A 19,349-nucleotide genomic window follows, 5' to 3' on the forward strand; every position below is an offset into this window, starting at 1 on the left:
AATTACAGCCGATCTCCCGTCGATTAGATATTTTACTCTTAAAGACAGACTGGTGTGGTGATGGTGAATCGCAAAAGATCATATGAATCACCCATTGTGAGTAAAAAAAAACAAGAACTACATTTTGTAAGCGTATGTAAAGTCAAAACTATGAAAGATAAAAATGGAATGAATTTAAAAACATAATATTATTGCACATTATCGATCTGTCAAATATTTTTCTTGTGAATAACCTTATCTATGCCCTCAGAGGCAGAATGTTCTTTAGAAGCATTACAACACTCATTAATATACGAAGACGCAAACATGATCAGTCTCTGCCTTACATGCAAGACTGAAACTAAATTACATAATGACTAGCTGGCAATATTAGACTGAATTGTCTCTGTAAACAAAAAACATATATATTCAGTTGGCTCCATAATTATTGGCTTTTCTGGTAAAGTTGTTTACACAGCTTTACCATTTGTGCCAACAATTCAAGAGTTAATGGAATGGTGAACCCCCCTCCTCCAAGATATAAAACATACTAAAAAGAGCCCTTCTAACACATTAAATACTATTAAATAAAAAGAATATTGCCAGGATGGAGTGGGCTCCAGTGGGCTATTATAAGCTTGCTATCCACCCACACTACAACAACCAAGAAAGCCTAAAATAGTGTAATTCTACAACAAACTAAAAAAACTCCAGTCTAATTAATACTTGGAATGGCCATGTCTCAAAATTAGTCATCAGTGACTAAATTCAGATTTATAGCTAAATGTACACAAAAGGCTACACTAAATCCATAGTATACTGTAAACACACTGCCAAGACCCCCTCTATCTCTCTTTATGATAACAGGCTACAGCACGCAGACAGATATATAGTATTCTGCACTTAGTTCAATGTACTAGGCTGCCCATGATAAAGCATTTAAAAAGACAGCATTGACAGCCACAGCTTGAATTTCTAATATAGAGACAAATCCCAGAGGAGATGGCAAGCTATATTAAATTTTATCAGGTTGCCACAGACTCGTGGTTCTTAGATCCCATTTGTACAGCTGAATTCAGATCAGCCCACATTCTCAATGTCAAGTGATATAAATAACCAGAACTGATTCTCACAGCTTTACTCAGTCAAGATGGAGATCAATGTTGGGACAAAGTGTTCTGACTGCCAATCATGTATACATGTAACATGTTTACATGATCTTTAAATGTGTAAATGTATGACGAAGTAGATATTCTCTACTGGGGTGGGCAGAGCTCAGTGGTAGAGCGTTTGACTTCAAGAGGTTGAAATCCCCCATGTTTTTTTTTGCCTTGGAATAAAGTGTCTGCTAAAACAATATTTTTCAGTTGTCACTGAGGGGCTTATTCACTCACAATGCATTTCAAATTCCTGCAGAGACGACATACCTCTTAAACACAGCGCAATTACCCCCAACACAACACACCTACTTCAGAGACCTGAATTTGACCCAACAAAGGAACAACATATACATATTTGAGCAACACTTGACAAAAGCAGGAAGTGCCCAACTAAACCAAGCCACGCTAGGGGGGCTACAAGGAGTTTGTCACACAGTAAACACAATCATCAACTCTGAAATTCATAAAATCTCAGAGATTTGAGATAAACTAATGAGTGAAATATGATATGTGTGAGTTCAAACCAGGTTCAAGCTGATTTTTTGAGGGTGAGGGATTGTTTGTACAGGTTTCATATGCAAAACATTGCCAATATGATATGAAGTCTAATTACCACAGTGTAGCAAAAGGTTAGACATATACAGTCTTGAACATGGCAACATTATTATTCAATGGTATGAACTAATTAAGATTACTATGGAAACACATTGAAGTGATATGGTTGTTCAAACACTAGATATGAATCACAGAAATCTTCCAAACACTTTCAATAAGCAGCCTACATATATATATAAATAGTATCATTTAAATCATTGATATTAAAACCTTGTGAGAATTGTTTTTGTTGCTTACCTAGTATATGGTGTTAAATATCAACAATATTCTTAATAATTCTGTATAATAGAATCGACAATAGAACTGATAAAATCCGCTATAAATGCAATAATAATTTCAGGCCAGTAAAATTAAATAAATACACAATACAAGACTGCGCCTATTAGAGTTTGACTTGGCAGGCATACAAACAGGTGACGTTAACCAACCAGTACCTGGGTAAACAAGCCTCAAGTGAGCTGGAGGAAACACCTTGAATACTGCAAGTCATCTTCCTTTTTACGTTGTTGACAAGTGTTAGACAGTTTCATACATCCTGTTTGCTAAAGAAGTGAGTGAATGTGTGTGTGTGGAGGGGGGGGGGTGGCTGAAAGGGCCTCTATGTTTTAGCGGTTCACTCTATCTAACCGTGATGAAATAAATTATTTTTGAGTTGCACACCATGTCTTGAAGAATGTTTGTGCCACATTGCTCAACACAGCAGCCCCAAACACAACTCTGGAATTAACAGGGGTGAGAAGCCATCTAAGCATGGAGGCATGAAAGGTCCTTCCTTTTAACCTCCCTACAAAACGGATCAGCACAACATTTGACACAGTAATCGGGTCAGTCGAAGTGAAAGGTGGAGAAGCTGAAGGAGAGCTACGGTCTGGTCGTATGCAACGTATCTGCAACGTATTCTGGCGGAGGTTGACGGGATCGGGGACAGTGGGGTCCAACTCCTGTGCCGCTGGTGTTGGACAAGCTCCAGCTGTCTCTGTCACCTGTGGAAGCAGGTCTACAGGCTCTCGTTATTCTCCATGAGCTTGTTGTGCACTTGGAGCAGATGTGAGGTGTTCTGCTGTAGCTGGGGGAACACATGCTTCCTGGGAGTAGCACAAGGAGAGGACATTTTTATATTGTTATCATTCATCCCTTATATGTTTGTATGCTGAACAATACTATGCAATTTGTAAAAGGGTGCTAATCCCAAATTTCATCAGCTAAAATAAATAATGCGTTTCAATCTGTTTAAAAAAACTATAACAATGATGAAATTGTTGCATTTCTATTTTTGTTCACCATGTTTTCCAAAGGCCTATTAGAAAAGGCATGAACATTTATCAAATATATATGTATATATAAGATCACATGGAATGAAATATGTGGCAACATCACATTATATGCTCTGACACAGTACTATACTCTGCAGTAAGCTACTTATTTCCTTATTACACTGCCTGTTCATTGTGTTACTATACTGTCTGAGTCTCTGTGTTTGAGAACCTAAGTGACTAACCTTCTTTGGACAAGAAGAGCGAACTAATCCTGCACCTTAAGGTAATCCTTGACCATTTTGCTGTGCTGCTCAAACACAACCATGTGTTTAGAGTTGGGACACAGTGCCAGAGGCTTAAACCAACAGAATTTTTACGAAAATAGTATGCTACAGGTTAGAATCCCCAATCCTTGATTAAATCAAGAAGTCACCATAGTATTCCTGTAGCTGGTGAACACGTTAGGTAAGACATAGGAAATTAACTTTTGTCATTCACATCTGAAGAACATACACATCAATAGAGTTGCATTGCTATGGGTCAGAGGTGGAATGCATAAAAAAAAAGTTACAGCTATTTCGTGTGAACTATTAAAACTCTGCGATACAACTGTCTGTATCCATTGTTGAACACATCGGTTGTACTACACTGCCCTCTAATGGTCAATTGGCACTCATGGGATGTATCAAAGGTCCCTTTGGAAAAAACTAATGCTGCGATTCCTCCCTGCAGGACTCTGAAGTATCTTCAACTCCTGCTCTGATCTGGCAGAAGTAGGGGCGGGGCCCAAACTGTGGGCGGTTCTGGGGGCGGCTCTGAGGGCATCCCGGTATGCTCTCCTCACTGAGACAACGGACTCCATTAGACATGATCCATTCAAGGCTGGACCATGAACAATCAAGACAGGCAAAAAAGGAAGACATTCCTCAACCCGCCAACAAATTAGCATTAGGGAAACTACCTAAGGAACCAGAACAGTGAAAGAGAGCATCGGACCCACCTCTGCAAAAGCCACATCTACTTGGCTACACTATGTAAGCAAAAAGGTGTGTCCTGTTCAGTTGTTGTGGAACTGAACCTGTGCTAGTGGCTGATGAGGACCCGCTTTTATATCCTGAACACTGGTGCAATGACTGGAGAGGCACCTCAGAACCAGGGATGTACTGCAGGGACACATAGAGAGTGACTGTTATTGGGGCTGTAATAGTACCCTATCATGTAAAAAACAAACAAAAAAAACATACTCTATTAAGATCACCTTGTATGCACAGCACAAATGCTGCACTAATATTGTTGATACAGGACAATATGTTGTGGATCCCAGACTGGTTCAGTAGTTGTGTTCCCTTCAGGAGATGGCTCATGGTGTTCCTGACGTCCTCTACTGAGTGTTTCTTGGAGGGGACTTTGTCCCAGCATTGAGTCATCAGTGTCTCGGTCGGCATTGGCCTTTATCATAAACCTGTGACAGGTACCTGTAGAGTGAACACCGCATTACTGGACGAAACCGAATAATGCTTGAGATCCGCAACAGAATTAGATTTTTTCCCTATTTAAACCTGTGCTGGACACATATATACTAAATCAATGACATGCAAAATTATAAGGTTGTTGCGTTTAGCACCCAAGTGGTGCTTTTATCGACTTTAAACTCAAGTGCCACAGTTGTAATGCCTCTCTTCACCTATTACCTCAATAAACCTGGATAGTGCTCTTAGTTTGTGTGATAATGGGTATTATACACTGTACCTGTCCCGAACAAGTCAGCAGCATATTAAGGCAATCAATCAAGTTCATAACATTTAAAGTCAAGTTTGCATAACTTAAAAGTGAGTTAAACATGAGTTTTTAAAAATTGCATAGTATAAACTGACAATGGAACTGACAATGGAACATGGACCATATCTCACACAGCTAAATTTTCATTGCAATCCATCGATGGACATTTGTAACTGTTCTCTCTTGATTCTGAAATGTAGTGTTAGTCTACGTTCAGGAAGTATGTATGACTCGTTGCCCCCTTTAAAATTAAACCTCGCGATCCACCGTAGCTATTAAACGATTAATTATATGCCAATGGAGTAATAACTTTAGGACCAATAACGATTTGTAGAGAACAGAACAGTTGATGAGTACATTGCGTTGTAAACAAAAGATTTACAAGAGTGAAAAATGCAAATTGTGAAGTAAATATTTGATGGTAACAACCACCATCACGATGGTGTTGATTCAGTTTGCGCAGTGACGTTCGACCTCAGGGTGTATTCAAGAACATTTGTAACATCGGGTATGAATATATTTGGAAATTCGTTTGTAAACGGTGTGTTGCTGTTAAATTTTGTTGATCTTGAATACAGCCCAAACCCGTTTTTTTCGCAATGCCATCCTGGACAGCTGGGGGCGATACACACCAGACAAGGTCTTAGAAACTCAACTCCACTTTTAAAGCGATGTGTCATTACCAAATTAAACCGAGGGTGTGAAACAGTTCGAACAGTACAGTAACTCAAAATATTTCCAAATAGTCTAGAGTTTAAATTTGAACCAACAAAAACACCGAGGATAGCTGTCTGATTTGCAAGCACGACAAGCAGACTTCAACTGTGCAACGTTGTTTTTACCCTGTTGGACTGTGCTGCTGGCAGGCTAGTAGCTGGCTGGCTAATTTCCCTGTATCTGCTTGGGTTGGGATCGAAATGTCCTGCTGCCTGTTGGAGTTCTGTCGGGTTCAAGAACTCAAAGCAGTTAGGGAATTCTTATATCAAAACCAGGAACATAACTCTACAGTTTCTTCGGAGGACAAAAGCCAACCAGGTAACTATGGCTATTAGCTCGCTACTGTAGCTTGTCAGTGACATTTGAGTTTGAGATGCCTTCTGTTACTCAAAAGAGAAGAACATCTGCAAAGAGCAAAGCATCTGTACTTTTTGGCGTCATATTGCAACGTAAAGCGTATTTGAACTAAGTAATAACTACACGTCTTTAATTAAGAAAACCATGGCTGTCAATAGGACAGTGTTGTTGGTGCTAGATAGAGGCTAACGTTACAACGGTATTTTTTTGTTTTAAACCATGAATCATGGCATAATGATTCAGGCAGCAAGCGAGCTACGCTCAGCTGACCAGACTACATTCGCTTGTTAGCTGATGCGTATCAATGTAGCTTTTTAATTTTATGCTTTGAAGTACAAATTGGCACCATCTCCAATATACAGTATATACCCCAAATGATTATCCGTTTCTCTTTGCCTGACTGCAAATACTAAGGATTTATATTCACACGGGCATGGTGCTGTGAAGCTGAATCCCTTTTAGCCGATGGGGATCTGACCTTTTGTGGTGTGAGTCATCCAACAGGAGGGCAGCTGAAAATATTAATATTGCTTGATATTTTACAGAAAACGATGAATGTTTGCAGACACAAAAGCAAATAAATTAACGAACTGGATATAAATTGCATTAAATGTGATAAGTTGTATAGTGACATGAGGAGACCTGATATTAGACGAACACGCACACAAAGCACACCTCCTCAGATGTCAATTGAGATATCTTTGTCTACCACCCACTCATAATATAGCCTCTTCTCCATCTCAAACTTCATTGTTCTTCCATATCTTAAATTCCCTACTCCATTAATGCTTTTTTTTCTCTCTGGCTAGGGCCAATGTGAAAGATGTAGTTCAAATAGTTTACCTTCTGTTATTTCCTCTGCAAAGATGTCTGTGCATACTTACTGCACTTCCATCTATCCATGCTCTCTTTCGTTATATAGCATTCAAAACATTTTTTGGGGGGCTTATATTTTAGTAAGGTTTATAGTATTTTAATAACCATCTCCCTTTCCCTCTATCTCTTTCTGTCATATTTATCTCAGAACATGAGTTGGCGTGGGACAATTCAGACTGGGAAGCGTGGGGAAACCCTGATGCCAAAGAAGATGGCGCTGCCACTGCCACTGCCAACTCTACGGTCTGTACCTCTCTCATTTATGTGTAGTTCAGAAGAATATAATGAAGCTTCTACTCCAAATGCATGCACAGGTGAAGTCACATGTTCCTTATTCGGCCATGTGAGTGTCTGTCCTTTCCTAAGACACTCACGCTGCTCATTGGATCTTACTTTTCTTTCCATCTCTCTCATGATATGGAACTAATCCCATTGGCGCATCATAAGCCTAAACATGGTTCTGACTGTCCTGCTTTGTCTGCATGTAGAGGACGGCCTGAATATAGTTATGACTCTGCACACACACACACACGCACATATGTAAATGTGTCTTTCGCTTAAAGAACATATAAAAATGCATAACACAGGACCCACACTTGCAGCATACACATAATAAACACAATACCACGAATAGGAGCCTTAAATACCAGCTGTCAAAGTGTAGGTTACAATTCATCACACTAGGGCACAAGTTCATTTATAAATTCAGATGAAAGAATGTAGATACTTGAGTTAGCCTGTAACGCCTTCCAGAGGGGCGCTTGTCTAATTCAACATAAAGGGGATGTGTAGGATCCCCAACAATTTGCAATATATCAGCGTGCAGAGGAGCACATATCCAGTATCTCATTCTGCTGTCTACGTGGTTTACCTATGATTTCCCCAGACATGTTCACAATCCGAACCCTGTTCTTAGCCCAAAGACACAGCATACCATGTTTGGGTTACCAGGTTATATCGTACGTCAGAACACTCTCAGTGAGGCCCCTGTTGACCATCTCTAGGGTATCCCACACAGGGAACTCAAGACAGACAGCCCCAGGTGTGCTGTATTTTAAACAAGTCACCCTAACCAAATGCCCTTCACAGACACTCTCTGTGGCCAATGGGAAAGAATGCCCTTCATCCGTAAAATAAGACGGCCAAAAACACTGAGAAGCGGGCCTAGACAGGGTTCTGACTCTGGACTGCTGTCTCTGCAGGTAGAGGAGGAGATTGTTGCTGCAGTGAGCACCTCCTGGCTGCAGGACTGTGTAGTGTCTTTGTCGCCATGCTCTGATCTGCTTGTGGTGGCCCACCAACACAAGGCTGTCTTTCTGTCAGGTTTGTCTTTATTGCAAACAAACATGGGCAGGCGCACAAACACGACTATGGACATGCAGGCACAGACACACACACACACACACACTCTACAAAGCCATAATGCCCTCTAACCACAACCACATGCACTGTCTTTAACAGTAATGGATTTTGACTGCGTGTTGTTTCCATTCCCCCCCCCCCCCCCCCACAGCAAAATGGCGCACAGACAGAGGGAAGGAGGAGATGACCCTGGCTGTGTCCTGGAGCGGCAGCCTCAGCATAGAGGAGGGGTGAGGATGGTGGGGGCCGAAGGGGGGTGGGGGAGATCAAGGTAGAGGAGGAGGATGAGTAACAGATTAGAGGTGAGGATAGGAACATGAGCAGGAAGGGTTTGATGGGCGAGAGATGGACAGGAGGAGGGGAAATGGATGTTTTCGAGGAGTTTGTGAGAGAAAGAGAAGAGGGGAAGGAGACGAGTGGTCGAGGAGTGCTTGAGGGAGGAATGAAACTACAGAGGAGGATGAATGCGGTTGGAGAACAAAGCATTGGGGAGGAGGGCGTAGAAGGGTAGAGTTGATACGGCGCGTGGGGGAAAAAACCCGAAAATGCATACGAGAGAAACCTGAGAAGGACAAGGGAGGTTGGGAGTGACCGACAGAAACCGAAATTCTCCCTCACTGTCTTCCTCTGCAGGGAGTGTGTGAGCAGTGTCATATGCATCCCCCTGGCCAGCCAGAAGAGGTAGGATGTCTGTGTGTACCTGCGTGTGCATGCTTAGGAAATACACAACGCAAGTACAAAAGCTCGTTTGACGACACTTCCTGTGTGTGTGTGTGTGTGTGTGTGTGTGTGTGTGTGTGTGTGTGTGTGTGTGTGTGTAGGAGCTCCACCGGTCGCCCAGATTGGACCTGCATTGTCGTGGGCTTCTCCTCTGGCTACGTGCGTTTCTACACCGAGGTACCACAATTGCACGACTGTCATCCTGTCCCAACTACCATGCCAGGCATAACCGGCGAACACCAGTAGTTAGCGCTGACCAGTGCGAGGTGGTGGTTAAAGGCACTGTGTGGTGTCGTGTGGTGTCTTGCCTCGGTAGAGCGGGGTCCTGCTTCTGGCTCAGCTGCTGAACGAAGATCCTGTGCTGAGACTGAAATGTCGCACCTACGAAATCCCTCGACACCCCGGGGTCACGGAGCAGGTAGGAGCCGCGCGTCCTGCATGCCCACTGCTGGGTTCCGGAACAGATGTTTGTCAGAGTTAAGAACAATTCAGCCGTAAGATAATTTGTTTGTCTTTCTCTTTTTTTTCCCGCATCTCTATCTCTCTCTGTCTCTCTGTCTCTGTCCCAGCATGAGGAATTGAGTATCCTGTACCCAGCAGCTCTGGTCACTATCGATGGATTCAGTCTCTTCCAGTCTTTACGTGCCTGCAGAAACCAGGTGGCCAGAGGTATGTTTGTGTTTGAGGGTATTCTCTCTCTCTGTGTGTGTGTGTGCAGTCTTGGTGGTAGCACAGTACAGAGCAGTCACAATAGTATTAATAAATCCATATTCTTTTATTTGCTGACTGGGGGGGGGGACAGCATTCGCCACAATGAACTCAGGTACCCACAAGCATAATCACAGATTATTTGTGCTGCATAGTTGTTGCAGAGAGGATTAGCTCTTAGCTCTGGTTCGGCGCGTGTTATGCCGTGAGCGTATTTGCGTGATTATTTCTCAGACTTGACCGTCAGCATTGAGCTAACACGGTGTTTCTCTGTCTCTTGCGTTCCAGCGGCGGCAGCCGGAAGCGACGTCATCCAGCCTCCTCCCCTGGCTTATAAAAAGTGGGGTCTTCAGGACATGGACGCCATTGTAGACCACAGCAGCGTGGGTGAGGCTCGGACGAGAGAGAGGAAGAAACACAAACACCGAGGAAGGGTGGGGGGGACGGAGGGATTGTGGAAAACGATGCTCCTCCCCCTCTCACGTCCCATGTTTCCCTCGTCGCCCTCCCTTCTGTCCTCTCTGCACCCCCCCTCCCCTCCTCTACCTATCTAGGTATTATGACCCTGTGTGTGTTTGACCAGATGAAGAACGCCTCCATCTTGGGAGGGTTCCATGCCTCTGTCAAGGGTAGCCCTCCCGCAATGAGTCAGTACATCACTGTGGGTGGAGGACCCTACACTGGCTTCTACTATGCTGTCGAGGTCAGACCACTGTGTGTGTGTGTGTGTGTGTATGTTGGCGCGTTTAACAGTATGGGTGTCAAAAGGGCATTTTCAGGACATGCTCAAACTGTCCCCCCTCCTCTGTCTCTCCAGGGTAACTCCCAGCCTCTCCTCTCCCATGTGGCACTAGCTGTGGCCAGCAAGCTCACCTCAGCCCTCTTCAGTGCTGCCAGGTCAGTCTCTTGTGTGTATTGAGGCCTTTAGTGTATGCATAAAAGTAGCTATGGTTGTGTGTTTGGGATGTACTCCAAGGGGCTTCCGGAAGCTTTTACTGAGCAATACCCTGGGCAACGTAGCAGTACTGCAAGCTGCAGGCCACAAAAGGTATATATAGAGTCATGTTGCTGCCCCTCGCTCACCCTCAGTCAACGTTTGACAGCTTTCGTTATCCCCCTTCCTCTCATTTGCGTTTCTCTCTCCCCCAATCATTCTCTTCTTTGCTCCTTTCCTCATCTCTCTCCATTCCCTCTTCCTCTCCTTCCCTCGTCTGAACGGTCTCGTCTCTCTCTCTCCCACTGCTCTGTCACTGTCTCTCTCCCAGCGGGTGGCTGGGTTGGAAGAACAAAAATGAGGAGGAGCCGGCACAGAAGCAGAAGCCCAAGGTCGAGCCGGCCACGCCCCTCGCCGTCAGGTAGCCAATCCTGTCGCCCCGCAAAGGCATTCCCATTATCTGAGTTTGGTTTGTCCACGACGTTGCCTGTCACTCATCCTGGCTCCCGCTCTGCCGAACGCACAGATTCGGTCTCCCGGACTCGCGTCGCCACGGCGAGTCCATCTGTCTGTCTCCCTGCAACACGTTGGCGGGAGTGACGGACGACTTTGGCCGCGTGGCCCTGCTGGACGTGACGAGGGGCATCGCGATACGCATGTGGAAGGGTAAGGGAGAAGCCGCCCGTGCTGCTTTGGAACCCGTTGGACACGGAAAAGCCTAACGTCAACGCGATGAAGGCGATAAAGCTTTCTCATTTGAATTCAGGAGGCTCGTCGGGCCTTTTTCATATACACATGAACGGGAACGAAAGCGACGTGTTTTATCGCTGTGATGAGACGAGTGATTACCCCCCCCCCCCCTTTCAGGGTACCGCGACGCCCAGCTGGGTTGGGTGCAGGTGTCCGAGGGGCGGGGCGAGCGCGAGTCCTCCCCGTCCGCGCCCCTCCCTCGCCGCCATGCCCAGTTCCTGGTAATCTATGCCCCCCGGAGGGGCATCCTCGAGGTGTGGGGCACGCAGCAGGGGCCCAGAGTGGGGGCCTTCACTGTGGGCAAACACTGCAGGTACAAATGAACGCGCGCACACACACACACACAAGTTAACTGAAAGGCCTTCGGGCGTGCCCTTTCTCGCATGCATGTATACAGACACGCACGCGCTCATCTGCAAGGGCCCGCAAATGGCGTCTCTTGGCTCCTCCGAGGGACGGCATCGTGGACACACACATAAACCCCTCCCCCTCTCCCCTCCAGGCTGCTGTACGCAGGCTACAGGTTGATGGGGGTGAACAGTGTCACCAGCCAGGGCTGGCAGCTCCACACACAGCAGGTGTGTCTGCTCGACCCCGCCACCGGAGTGCTGCGCACCATCACCGTGCCCTTCCACCTGGCCCTCAGGTGAGTCCACGCACGCGCGCACACGCGCACGCTGTCACGGCCGTCGCGCACGCGGACGGGGGACGCCCTTGCTAGCGCCGTCCAACGCGCCTTTCTCCCCTCCGCAGCGATAAGAAGAGCGAGCGGGCCAAGGACATGCACCTGCTGAAGAGGCTGACCGCCGTGCTGAGGGGCAGAGAGGTGGAGCCAGGTAGGAGGGGGGGGGGGGGGGAGGTATGAAGAAAGGGCGAGTGAGAGAGAAAGTGGGTGACGAAGCCGGGGGGCGGTGGAGAGAGAGAGATATGCAAAGTGGGAGAGGAAGAAGGAGCGTCGGTGTGTTCGCGGGAGAGCGAAAGACAGGTGGCCATTAGAGAGACAGAAAGGAGGGGGGGCGAAGGGAGGGTGTGTGGAGGGGGAGGAGTTTGAGGGATGTCTGGGACATTCCATTGGACCTCTCTCCTCTGCGTCTTCTCTCTACAGATGTCTTGGAGAGGGAAGCAAAGAGCGCCCTGCTAGACATCAAACACCCCGCCATTAAGAAACAGGTGATGCTCACACGCATTCCTCTCTATATTTCTTTCATATAGTATATGTATATTTTATATATATATATATATAGTATAGATATCAATTGTATGTATGTGTGTGTGCATATGTAATCGATGTATTTATTCCCTCTCTTCCGTTTGACCTCGTAGGCACTGGAGTCTCTGCTTTCAAATAAGAATGCACCAGTCTCTTGCCTGACCAGCATCACTCGTGCTCTATTGGACAGTCTTAAGGAACAAGGTACTGCATCGTGTTCGTCTATGTGTCTGTGCCTTCCTTAATATTATGCCTATACATCCAATATAACACGAGTGTGCTCCCACAATGTGTCCGTGCCCTCATACACATGTACGCGTTGTCCTTTAAGACCCCGAGGCAGTGGATGAAACTCTGCTGCAGCTGTGCTCCTCCCAGCTCAAGCTTCTCCAGCTCTACACAGACATCCAACGGCTCTACACGATTGGGGGACCCACTACGCACCCTGAACTTGTGAGTCACGCCCACGTCCCGCACGCGCGCTCAGACACTCGTGTCCGCGAAAGGAAAATACTTTCGACGACAACGTTGTTCCTTTTCATCCACTTGAGTCTGTCGCTCTCCCCTCCCCTCCTCCAGTCAGACTTGTCGGCGGGTCTAGAGGAGGAGCTGGCCGCCGTGAGCCCCACCCTGCAGCGGTACGCCGAGCTGAGCTCCCGCCCCGCCGTCTCGTTCGCCCAGGACTCCCCTGACAGCCCGCTTCCTGTGCAGAGCTTCCTGTCGCAGATGGAGTGTCAGGGCGGGGAGGTGAAGGTGGTCCGTGGGCAAGACACCGACTGGAATCAACTTGGTAAAGGGGCACCGTTACACACACACACACACACACACACTTATGGATGTGTGGCCCCACGATGTTGATGTTGTACCTTGCGCTCGTGTATGTACGTACCAACACACAACCACTGACAAACTCGTACTTTCAAATAGATTCTGTGTCGCTGTCTCTCTTTCTCACACTCTCTCACACACACACACACACACACACACACACACACACACAGATGATGTATTAAAGGGGTTAGCATAGAGGTTGGAGGAGTCTAAAGAAGAGTGTGTGTGCTTGTTCTCTTTGCAGGCAGCTTCTTGTTCTGGGGCTGTCTGACAGGGGAGAGTCCTCTGCAGCAGGTGTGTGACACACTACAAGAGACCGGCATCAGCCCCCAGCAACTACTGGTGAGAGAGCCACGGAACAACCAAAGAAGTATGAAGGGGAAAAGAGAGGGAGGAGGATTTGTGTCGGTCAGATTGGATTTGAGCGCGTGTGTGTGTGTTCCTCCTGCCTCCCCAGTCCCTGCTGCTCAGTCTGTGGCTGCACAGGGAGAAGGACGTCCTGAAGAGCCCCAAAGAGTCCGTCCGGAACCTGCACGCGCTGCTCGCCGCCCTCAGCGCCATGAAAGGTGGCCGTCCACTCCAGCACGCGTCTGTGCCAACCGTTTCGAAAAGGAAGATGAATCACGATACTTTTTTTCTCCCCTCGAACCACCTCTCCTCCGCAGGGGCCGTGGAGGAGTCGTGGGACCCTCAGTCTGTCTCCCCCTGGTGGCTGCAGGTGCGCACTGCGTGTGTCCAGTCCCACAGCTCCGCCGCCGCCCTGCTGGCGGCTCTGGTGGCTCACCGTGCCGCCAAGGCCTCCATCACCAGCCTGGCCGACAGCAAGGTACGACACGCAGGGTTTTGGTGATTTTTCCCCATCTCTCTGACATACATCTATGCACTGAGCGGGAAGGCAGCACGCGCACATTTAGAGGAACATTCAAACACGCGATTCAAACACAGCCGCCGGACCCCCACATATGTATGTAAGCATGTCTATGGATGCGTTTGTCAGTTCCAGTCGGACTGGGAGGCGGTGTCGCTGGAGCTGGAGCAGTGGGCCGTGTGCGTGAGGCAGCTGGAGGACGTGCTGACCCTGCAGACGCTGCTGTGCGTGCCCCCTCCTCCGGGCACGCCGGGGGGCGCCCCTCCGCTGTGCTCCGTCAGAAGCCTCCTGGAGGGCGGGCGAGGTAGGAGGGAGGAAACCCCCCCCCCCCCCCCCGCAGCTGGTTCCGCTCATCCTCCTTTCCCTTCTTTCCCTCCGCGCCTCTCTCTCTCGTCCGTTCTGCCTCTCCCCGCTCCTCACTCACTTGGCCCTGTCTGCTTCCTGTCTTTCCCTGAACTCTGTCCCTGGATCGATCCCTAATCCCGTTCTTAGTTTCTTCCATCCTACCTACCTATCTGCTGAACTACTTTCCTTGGTCTGTACTGCCTCCTTTCCTTTCTATTGAAAACCGACGGTTGAATTTGAATGAAGGTCTCCCTTCCATGCCACCCGACCCTTCCCTCTCCCAGGTGGGATCGCAGACAGCGTGTCCAAATGGGTGTTCAGGCAGGGCCTGGGCCCCGAGCTGCTGAGGAACAGACTGCAGGAGAGGGGGCGGTGCGAGGTGACGGAGCGGCCGGGGGAGGGGCAGGAGAAGGGGCAGGAGGCCGAGCTGGGCAGGGCAGCAGGTGAGTGGGCAGCCTAGGGTAGGAGCCCGCCGACGTGGATTGACAACGTCCCATTTCAGACTGCTTGTTGTTCGTCGATCTATAAAGGCGGGAATCTCTGTCAGTCTGTTCCACTCTGGAAAGAATGGCTTGACAACCGGGCTTTGTTTGACGTTACCTATCCTGCCTTTAATGCTCATACTGTATATTTAATTGTACTGTATACGGTATTTCCTTTGGTGGTCCTCGTTTTTTATTGATTGAAGGCAGTGTCTATACTCATACATACATTTTGTGTTTAAAATAATGATGTGTTTTGTCCTGGGTGTTTCCTTCAGAGCTGCTGGTGTCTGTGTGCCAGCGTTTCCCAGACTCCCTCTGTCCTGACCTGCTGTTTGCCCACTGCTGTTGGGAATATGTGGTGCAGTGGAACAAGGACCCAGAGGTGGGTTTATGTCACACACACACACACACACACACACTACATTATGCTACATGCTTTAATTTCACGTGTTGTCCCCTTTGAGTGTATAATCACACACCCACACTCGTTCATATGCATTATCGTTATTCTCATTTATTATTCTCATTATCCACACGTCTGTGTCTTTCTGTAGGAGGGGCAGCATCTGTGCTCGGCTGTGGAACACTTGAAGCTGGTCTCCAGTCCTCACATCCAGCTAGGTGTGTCGGTAGACGGCCAGTTTTGCCACATCCCAAATCACGATAGCGAGAGATACGAAATATTGAAAGGGGTCTCTCTGTCTCAGGTATCTCCTCCATGATGTGGAGCACTTTCGTTGTCAAGCGCTTCTCCGCTGCGGCCTTCCTGATGGAGAAGGTATACGTGTGTGTGTGTGTGTGTGTGTGTGCATATTTGGACTGAGTGGGTCTATCTTTTCCATTTTTTACTAACGTGACTTTGAATTTTGTTCTCCCTTTTGCCTCAGGTGGGGAAAGCTCCTAAAGATCGACTATGTCGCAGGGTAAGTGGCACCTCACGTGACTCTTCCACGAAACATGGCATTGTCATGGCATAAAAAGGGCATGTTTCGATTTGAATATAATGGTGCGTGTGTGTGTGTCAGGATGTGGGCATGGGAGATGGCGCCATGACGTCCTTCCTGGGCTCCTGCGTGCAGCTCCTGCAGATCCTGATGGAGGTGAGCGGACCGCTGGATTCCCACTTCTTTCTCTCTCACTTTCCTACTTTACTTGACTACGTAAGTCCATAAACCCATTCAACACTCATCCTACTGTTGTACTACTGAGTGCCATGTCAATTTTCTTAATTATTATTATTTCCTTTGGTCATATGGGAATTAAATTAATTTGGATGTTTGTATTTTTTTGGTATTATTATTATTATAACTAAATAATATTTAATTGTTTACTTTGACTCTTTATTGTTTAATTATGACATAATAACTGCTCAGTCTGAACCTCCTATCCCGCTCCTATCTAACACTCCCAATTCCCTCTGCCAGTCACTCACAGAAACGCATGACGCTTCCCTCCCCCTGTGTTTCCCTCTGTCTCCTCCTGCGCTGCAGGCCGACTCGGCCGTGGAAGAGGTGGCCCACGCAGCCCTGTGTGTGGAGGAGGTGTGGGGGAACGCCGAGGGGCCGGCCTCCATAGCAGAGCTGGCCCTCGATCAGAGGGGGGTCCACTACCCCCTCGTGCAGCACCACTGCCTGCTGGCCTCCATCATGCACGCAGCTATGACGTTTGGCCTCCGGATTAAACCGCTCAGCCTGTTTGACAGCAAGGTCCGGTGTTTGTGTGTGTGATTGCGTGCAAGAGCCCCCTGGCGCACGTGACTTTTTACTGTGTTTTCTCTTACGCTGCCCTACACACACTCTCACACACACACACTCTCTCTCTTCTCCTCTCTGGGCTCCAGGGTAAGAATGCCTTCTTCAGAGACCTGACCACCATCCAGCTGATGCCAAGTGGAGACATGGACCCTGGGCTGATCTCACTACGACAGGAGGTGGGGTCCAAAAGAGCGTGTGTGTGTGTATGTGCGCGCGTGTGTGTGTGTGCGCGTGCGGGGCCGTGAGCCCTGCTTATCGGCCCGCACCTTCGACTCTCCGCCCGCGTATCTTTCCGTCCTCCTCATCCCTTCTCTCTCCCCCCCCCCCCCCCGCTCCTCCTCCCCTCCCCTCAGTTCCTGCTGCGCGTGCTGACGGGCTGGGTGAAGACCCTGGGGGAAGCGGGAGGTGAGGCCCCCGTCTCGGGCCGCGCGCCCGGGACCTTGCCGGGGGACTCTGGTCCCGGGGCCGACTGGTGGCCCTCCCTGTGTCAGGACCTGGGGCCCCTGCTGCAGGTCAGCCAGGACATCCTGCGCAGACACCTGGTGTGTGAGCTGTACAACCAGGGCCTGGACCAGCGAGCTGAGGAGGTGAAGACACGGACACACACACTTGTATCTCATCAGGATCAACAATCGATTGAGAATTAAGAGTAACGCTTCATGAATAAATGATCGACTAACCTAAACGTACTTCAAATACATTTGGTGTGTTGTGCTGCACTGTGAGCGGGCCTCCTGACATTTACGACCAGCAATGACATTTATAACGAGCACTCATGCAACACTAGCACTCCAACACAGACACCTCCACCCGACTGGATCCTTAACACAAGTGGCCATGCGGCGCGCGTGCCAGCGTGCACCTTCCGTTCTCCCCGTGACAGTACGCCACGGTAAAAAAAAACCTTCCCCCCCCCCCCCCCCCCCCCCGGCTCCAGGTGATGATGGAGGTGGAGGACAGGGACGTGCTGGGCTCCCAGCTGCTGGTGCTGACAGGCCAGCGGCTGAGTTACTCCCTGCTGCACACCCAGACCCAGACCCAGCCGGCCATGGAGCTGCTGGCCCGCCTGCCCCCCACCCTCTGCACCTGGCTCAAGGCTATGGTGAGACTCCCTGGCCCTCTCGCCCTCTGAGAGCTTCAGAACTATGGGGAACTATGACAATGATTGATACCGGTTGTAACGGTACGGTCGGTTTGTGCAAACCACGAACTCCTCAATCCCATGTACTTGGGGCATAGGGGTTCTGTTACTATAGTGACAACTTTGACTACACTGGAAACAGAGAAGCTTTAACCTTAACTGTTGTGTAATTTACTCGTGCGTGTGCGTGCGTGTGTGTGTAGGACCCCGGGGAGTTGCGCTGCCCCCTGGTGGCCCTGGCCCAGACCAGCAGACTGGTGAGCCGCCTCGTGGAGATGCTGCCAGAGAACCACGGCCAGTACAGCCTGGCCCTGCATCTGCTGGAGGCTGTGGACGCCCTGCAGGGAGAGAGAGAGGACTGAAGGAGCAGGGACATTCCGGAAGGCTCTGGAGAGGACTGAAGGAGCAGGGACATTCTGGAAGGCTCTGGAGAGGACTGAAGGAGCAGGGACATTCCGGAAGGCTCTGGAAAGACTGATGGGAGAAGGGGAAGATAGAACGAGTAGGCAAGGTCAGCAGAGAGAGAGAGACACTAGCGGCTTTCGGAGTGTTAAGAGGATGAGGATTTAGAGGACGTGGAAAGATAGAAAAGAAGGGGGGGGGGGTAAGGAGTTAGCCTTGGTATATATCTCTTTGTTCAGTCCCCTGGTGTTACTTTGTCAAGGCAACTATGTAATGCTGTTGACTTCCATCAACTGGGCTTGGAGGGATGAAGGGACAGAGTTAAAAAGAGAAATAACCGAGCTTGATTAAGTCTTAAACACGACAATCTCCTATCATGTACAGATAAAGGGAGACATTTGAGAACTGGTATTTGTTTTAATGATTAGAAGTTTAGCGCACATCTTAAATCAGAGTGTCACATCTAATTCATTCTCAGATTATATATTTAAGGAAGATCAAGAGTAGGTAACATTTTAAGGCTTTCAAACTAGTTTTATCAAATACATCATTATTGTATTCTTGTTTAGATGTACATTTTGGGGCTGATTTCTCAGACACAGATGAAGGCTATCCTAAAACTGAAGATTTTTCCAATTTAAGAATCTCAAAGTAGGAGATTAGTCTTGACATGTGGAGAACCTGCCCACCCTGTCTCTTTATTTCTGTAAAAAGGTAATGAACAGTGCTACACATCGCCACATTTTGATTTTCTTTTGACCGCAACCATCCTGTTCTATTTAAACTGGAGCAGTACCTCTCACTCACTGAACTAAACACAAAGACCGTGTAGATTGCAGGGTGCTTCGCATGTGTCAGACCCATGTTCCTTCAATGTTAGTCATTCCTCCCTCTCACAGATTTAACGTAATGTATCATATAATTCTTTTTTGAACGATTGGTATTACTTTGGGTTATTTATATTCAGTACTGTACTAGCTCTGCCTGTAGCCTCCTATAATGTAGGTTTTGGAGGTCTAGAGGACTTAGTGCTCTCGCAATACAGAATAAAGGTTTCATGCTTACAGTAAGACCTGTGGTCTGTGGTCTTTTGGGGTAGG

The 19,349-nt window shown here is 48.1% G+C and overlaps 1 protein-coding gene across 1 annotated transcript; it reads left to right on the forward strand.

Moving 5' to 3' along the window:
• Window positions 1–5,409: 5,409 nt before the first annotated feature.
• rab3gap2 (RAB3 GTPase activating protein subunit 2 (non-catalytic)) lies at window positions 5,410–19,314 on the forward strand. The gene is made up of 35 exons (XM_062470358.1): window positions 5,410–5,824; window positions 6,888–6,982; window positions 7,942–8,062; window positions 8,253–8,331; window positions 8,735–8,782; window positions 8,923–8,998; window positions 9,138–9,239; window positions 9,391–9,490; window positions 9,818–9,916; window positions 10,084–10,232; window positions 10,347–10,426; window positions 10,795–10,884; window positions 10,990–11,129; window positions 11,331–11,526; window positions 11,716–11,859; window positions 11,967–12,049; window positions 12,319–12,383; window positions 12,537–12,627; window positions 12,755–12,876; window positions 13,003–13,213; window positions 13,499–13,596; window positions 13,712–13,820; window positions 13,920–14,080; window positions 14,252–14,426; window positions 14,752–14,910; window positions 15,228–15,334; window positions 15,507–15,573; window positions 15,660–15,730; window positions 15,840–15,875; window positions 15,978–16,052; window positions 16,443–16,658; window positions 16,793–16,882; window positions 17,060–17,293; window positions 17,644–17,808; window positions 18,051–19,314. Exons 1-35 carry the CDS (start codon window positions 5,707–5,709, stop codon window positions 18,207–18,209), a joined length of 4,131 nt encoding a protein of 1,376 aa, XP_062326342.1. The 5' UTR covers window positions 5,410–5,706; the 3' UTR covers window positions 18,210–19,314.
• The last annotated feature ends 35 nt before the right edge of the window (window positions 19,315–19,349 follow it).

The sequence above is a fragment of the Osmerus eperlanus genome, chromosome 9, assembly GCF_963692335.1.
Source record: "Osmerus eperlanus chromosome 9, fOsmEpe2.1, whole genome shotgun sequence".
NCBI lineage: Eukaryota > Metazoa > Chordata > Actinopteri > Osmeriformes > Osmeridae > Osmerus > Osmerus eperlanus.